The sequence below is a fragment of the Colias eurytheme genome, chromosome 21 (genome assembly GCF_061535395.1).
Source record: "Colias eurytheme isolate Ceu_HAF_F1 chromosome 21, ilColEury1 Martin Lab GWU primary, whole genome shotgun sequence".
In the NCBI taxonomy this organism is placed as follows: Eukaryota; Metazoa; Arthropoda; class Insecta; order Lepidoptera; family Pieridae; genus Colias; species Colias eurytheme.
Genome location: NC_143000.1, coordinates 419,787 through 425,786, shown reverse-complemented (window position 1 = coordinate 425,786; position 6,000 = coordinate 419,787). Strand labels below are relative to the sequence as shown.

General features: G+C 32.7%; 1 protein-coding gene across 1 annotated transcript in view; it reads left to right on the top strand.

The window, feature by feature from the left end:
* Positions 1-1,394: 1,394 nt before the first annotated feature.
* Positions 1,395-6,000, top strand: part of LOC149898849 (calcium/calmodulin-dependent protein kinase kinase 2) — a 62,808-nt gene continuing 58,202 nt past the window's right edge. Inside the window, exon 1 of the mRNA XM_090114533.1 lies at positions 1,395-1,760. Coding sequence (XP_089970659.1) covers positions 1,702-1,760 — 59 coding nt within the window. The 5' untranslated portion in view covers positions 1,395-1,701. The remainder of the gene's footprint in view (positions 1,761-6,000) is intronic.

Below are 6,000 nucleotides of genomic sequence, written 5' to 3'. Positions count from 1 at the left end.
AAAAAGAACGCTAGGTGTGTTTTAACTTTTAAATATTCTAAGTTCAAGCTTTGATATCTTCCTATTAACTACAATAATTTAAAAATATAGCTTTACTTAATATCATAAAGCTGAAGAGTTTGTGTGTGTTTATTTGAACCCGCTAATCTCAGGAACTACTGGTTCTATTTAAAAAATTATTTCGATGTTAGATTGCCCATTTATCGAGGAAGGCTATATATCATCAGGCTAACCCCAACAGGAGCGGAGCGATGCGGGTAACAGCTAGTCTATAATAAACAGTAGAACGTGACCATACTACCTCAATAGAAAATCTCATTGATATTTCAATTTAGCGCGTACTCACCGTGAAATTGTCTAAAACATTTTTTTTTCATATTTAAATAAGGCAAAACATGATTACCATATTTTTGCACATGACTAGATATTAATTTAAATAAGTATTTTTAACAAAAACTAAACCGCTCTCAACTGGCTATAACTGGACAAAATATCAATGGAAACAACCGGAAGACATAATAAAAAAAATAAAAAGAGACGTGTGGCACTCGGGGACTGCCGCGGTAAACCTATTGCATAGCATGCCTTCAAGCCACACCTCCGTGCCCGTCGGAGTGGGGAGCGTGAGGTTTTTTCGTTACGGAATTTCCTGATTCGGTCCCCGCGCTCAAGGCCCGCGATAGAAGCTATGCAACAGCTTAAAAATAATAATCAAGATAAATAAATATAAATAAATAAATACAGTCGTATTGAGAAACTCCTCCTTTTTGAAGTTGGTTGAAAATAGAGATCTTATTTATTGCTCAAATAATAAATGAATTCTCAAAACAATTAATTACAACTTATGGTTCCGTATACACTCGACGGGTCACATAAGTTTGCGCGCGCAAAACTGTGCAACTGGTTATACCTACAAAGATTATTTGTACAGATGCGCTATGAGATAACAATGTTTATTCGTTAGGTATGTAGAATATAATATAATTAATATTATATGAGATTTATGTGAATTATATATAATTGTTAAGCATTGATAGAAAGAGAAAATGAATGTTTTTTTATTGTTATTATTGGTATTTGTGAATAAAGGGATGGTTAATTATATAAATGGAAGACTCGTCTACATTTTTACAGATATGCGCACACCTATAATTTTAGGCGGTAAATAAGCTAAGCTAAGTATATTAGAATTTTAAACATCACAATTATTATAATAAATGTATAATATTCAGTATTCAAATACACACTTAAAAACATATAAATCAGGTTTTCATGCCACTTACGACGCAACACTGACGTAATTAGAATTATGTTCATTAATCAAACTGTATCAACAAGTTACGTCATTCCACGTCTGTCGAATACTCTTTGCCGCGTTGTTTCATACCATACGGTGCTGGCGCGGCAGTTCCCAACAAACCCGCATGGAGTTTTGACCCCGACGGTCGTTTCTTTTTACTTTTTATTTTTTTTACGTCTCCGCTTTATCGTTCCACAACATGCACAGATAAAACAAAACTTTCAAAAAAGAACACTCAACACAAGCAAAGGAAAGTTTGCATACAGCCATATCACAAAAAAGTTTTAATTGTACAAGTTTTATATATTTTCAAAGGTGCTCTTTATGCCTTCTAAGTGTTTTAAATATTTGTAGTTTTACGATTATTATTAAATTGTGAATGCGTGTGAAGTTTGTGTGAAATGAATGGAATTTTCGTGGATTCAGAACGGAACGCACAAATGGCGGGAAATATTGACAGGTGAGTAGATGACAGATTAAAAACAAGTTTACAAAACAACGTAACGGTTGCATAAGAAAATGTTACCGGTTTATAATTAAGAGTAATGTTGTATTATCGGAGTTTTATGGTCAATGCATGTCGTAATATTGCCTTCGCTATGTAAAACTATAATATGCGTGACTATAATGTACTTTTGATAAATCTTTAAATTGCTTTTAAATTTTAAGCTATTTATATGTTACCTATATGTATTTAAACTTGTACATTTTACATTTTTAAAGTATTTTCTACAAAGAGGCCTTCATAAAAACATGATAAAATATGTGTCGAAAAATGCGCATTCAAAATTATATTTACTTATACTCATCAGATTTAGTTACATGTGAATTTTTATTAAACATTTTCATTCAGCGAATTTCCATAAATATGCAGTATAAATACATATTATTATGTATTATTTATTTTTACCTCATACATCAAAAACCCGAATTCTTAACAAACTATTTTAATGGTTTCTATTTAAACAATTCTAGTTAAATTAAATTTTACTTTATAGACGAGGAGAAGGTCTTAAATATCTATCATCTATACAGGGTGTCCCACTATCGGTATACTAAGCTCAAAGGAGGTTACAGTTTTGCATACGCTGAGTATGTAAAAAATACTTATAAAATTCCAGACGAAGTTTTTTTTTCAAATAGATGAATTCTTAAAACTCTATGTATACACCCATAACAAGCAACCCGCCCAGCTTTGCTACCAGTACGTGACCGTTTAAGATTATGTTTTAATTTCTTCATTTTCAGGAAAAAAATTTGCAAAAAATTTTTTGATGTAATTTTGTTGTTTAATTATTTTTTACGTGAGTGTATGCAAGACTACAAGGCCCTTCGCGCTTAGTATACTAATAGTGGGACACCCTGTACACTAACATTAAAGTTAAAATATTCGAAGGTTGAAATGAAACCAATTATCGTATACACTATAATTGACTCTAAATTATTACAAACTGCACTAATAGCATCGTTATTGTTCAAATTGCGTTTCAAATTAAATGATAACAAAATACCGAGATAGATACGTTTTATATTACCTAGTATGTACAATCTTCTACATTTTTATAGCCTTAAAATAATTATAATTAGGTAAGTATATCTATCAATTGTAAGGGTTATTTTAGGATCATTGACTGAAGTCCCGTAAAATCTTGTAAACTTCATAACTGGTTTACATTTATTGACGAAATCCTCCATCCATAGAAATTATTTAAATCCTAGGCGGTATATTCAAAGGAAAACCCGCATAGTTCCCGTGCCCGTAAGAATTTTGGCATAAAAACTATCCTTTTTTTTCTGTGTGTTTCAAATTTAATGAAAATCGGTTAAGCAGGTTTTGCGTGAAAGAGTAACAAACAAACATACAAACTTTCGAATTTATAATATCGTGGTTGCCTGCCAGAGATCACTGTTAAGTGATGAGGCCGCCCTTTGTGCTTTTATTGTACTTATGAGTTTTTGTAACCTTTATGTACTTATCTTGCACAATAAAATGTAGAGCCTCATCATGTCAATCGAAGTTTAGGTTCCCTACATAATAGTAGGGGAGGCCAAGAGGGGATTTTGGGATTTACTCGAGCGCGTCAGATTACTATAAGGGACGGTACCTTAGCTATTCATTAGTACCTCTTGTTAATATGAGCAGTTATGGTTGGTGGGTGCGCTCAGGGGCCCCGCTGGAAAATTTGAATAATCCATAATTCCCTAAGGTTGAGCTCGAATCGTCAGATTAGCGAAATGGGGACTTCTTATATTGTAATTAACCCCCCCATATATTAATCTGACGCGCTCGAATAATATGACTTTAATTTTTTACCCTTTCTTCATAGCGATTAAATCGCCACTTAAATCGTCAGATTAACGTATACTTTTTTTCAGTGACGTCCTGGAGCATGCAAAATATCAATATCTAACGCGCTTGAGTATTTCCAAGCCAATTTTTTTCTTTTTTAAATTAAAAAAAATCAAAAAACCCTTCCCCACCGCTAAAAGTGAAAACATTATAGGACCTTTTTTTCTCGCTATGGTCTAATCTACCAATTCTAATAGGTTCCCGTGACGCTCGAGTAAATCCACATTTAGCATCCTGGGCTCCCCTACTATAATATATGTTGCAATGAAATATGTCATTATTTCCATATTACGATGCAGATTTGAATGTATATTTCATCGTGGTACGTGCAGAACCCATGAGACCATAGTTATCACTTTCTATGCATGACTTTTTAGAATGAAAACGTCGTATTTTGACCCGCAGGACATCCTTGATATTAAAGTAGTACATAGATACTACATACTATAAGAATTATTTCTTTATCTGTTTATATTTATAAAATTCTCGTATCCTAATGTTATTTACCATACTCCTCCGAAACGGCTGGACCGATTGTCATTTGTGTGCTTATTGGGTAGATCTGAGAATCGGCCAACATCTATTTTTCATACCCGTAAATGAGTCAGGCAGAACGTTTGCGTAACAGCTAGTAATTATTATAAAGGAAAGTGTCAAGAGAATGCAAGAGAAATATTTATCAGTAACACAAAGTGATTTTCTTTTAAACAATAGTTGCGATGTCTCAAGAGCGCATTGTTTACAAATCGTTAGGATAACTCGAGCATTCTGTGTGTTTCTTAGACGCAAGTTTACTTGACAATGTTGTAAAAGCCTTTCAAACGACGTGTTTGTATTGAAATAAAATATAGCTGTGTATCTTTAAATTACTTAAATTTTACTTTGACTCTAGCATTTAATTTACTGAGAGCGTATAGACACAAAATAAAAATAGTTGATTCATGCATATTATCTACGACAGCTTTCATGCTCGACAAATCCATTTATTATTATTTATTTCTTCAAATTATAAGAATAGGTACCTTATGTAATTTATTATGTACTGTAACTACTCTTAACGTTCCATAGATCTATATTATACTATCTGTGCTCCGCGGTTTTACTCGCATTGCTTCGCTCCTATTTTAGCGTTATTAGCGTGATGATATATAGCATATAGCCTTCCTCGATAAATGGACTATCTAACACTAAAATATTTTTTTTCCAATCGGACCCGAATTTCCTGTAATTAGCACATTATAATATTAGTACAAATACCAAATATCTAAATTCGGTTATTCCATTCGGTTAGAAAATTTATTTATATTATTCGGTTAGAATATTCAGAAATATGAAAATGTTACAAACAGACGAAATGTTTCGCATTTATATTACAGTTGTTCAGGGAGTCATAACAATTTCATGTGGTTATGTGCCTTGTCTTTTGTAATTAAATGTTAACCTGTAAGGGCCGTCAAGGGAGCCCCTGTAAGCCTATTATTACGTGATCCTTCTTAACAGGTCTGTCATACTAAGAGCATTGTTATAGCCCTTTAAGCATTTCTCACTAAATACCTCTACTAAATTATAGTTTAGTAAGGAAAAGGTCTATCAAATTATTGCTATTACCTACCTGGTTAGAAAATGGCTTTATCATTTTGTTGGATTATACTTTAGTGTTACCTATAGATATCTTTTGATATCGAATTGGAAATTGGTTAATATATAATATACTTACTAGTGGTCCGCCCCGGCTTCGCCCGTGGTACATATTTCGCAATAAAAGGTAGCCTATGTCCTTTCTCGGGTATCAAAATATCTCCATACCAAATTTCATGCATATTGGTTCAGTAGTTTAGGCGTGATTGAGTAACAGACAGACAGACAGAGTAACTTTCGCATTTATAATATTAGTATGGATTATTTGTATCTACCTATTCAAAAAAGAGCGTATGTTCTGAGCACACGTGTCAGAAGTGAAACTTCGTTGGTAAGATTCAAAGATACCAAAATCGTCGCCATACTCCATGACGTTACGGTAATGCCATGACGCGACCTTTAAATTTTACTCTCAATGCGCCTAAAGAAGTTTCACTTCAAAAATTATTGTTCAATGTTTTACATTAAAATTATCTTCTTCACAACCTTATTGTTTGCTTTTATCTATCGACAAATTGATGTTTATTTAATTGACGTCTAACTAAAAACCTATTAGACACAATTAGAAATAACCTAGTAATGACTCTAATAAATAATAGTTTATCTTGAACTATACCAAAAATGGCGTCGCGATGCGTCAACCAGTTTACCTTCTTACCAAAAAAGGTAATTAATTTCAAATAATAATGTATCAATGAATGTTTGCGTAGTG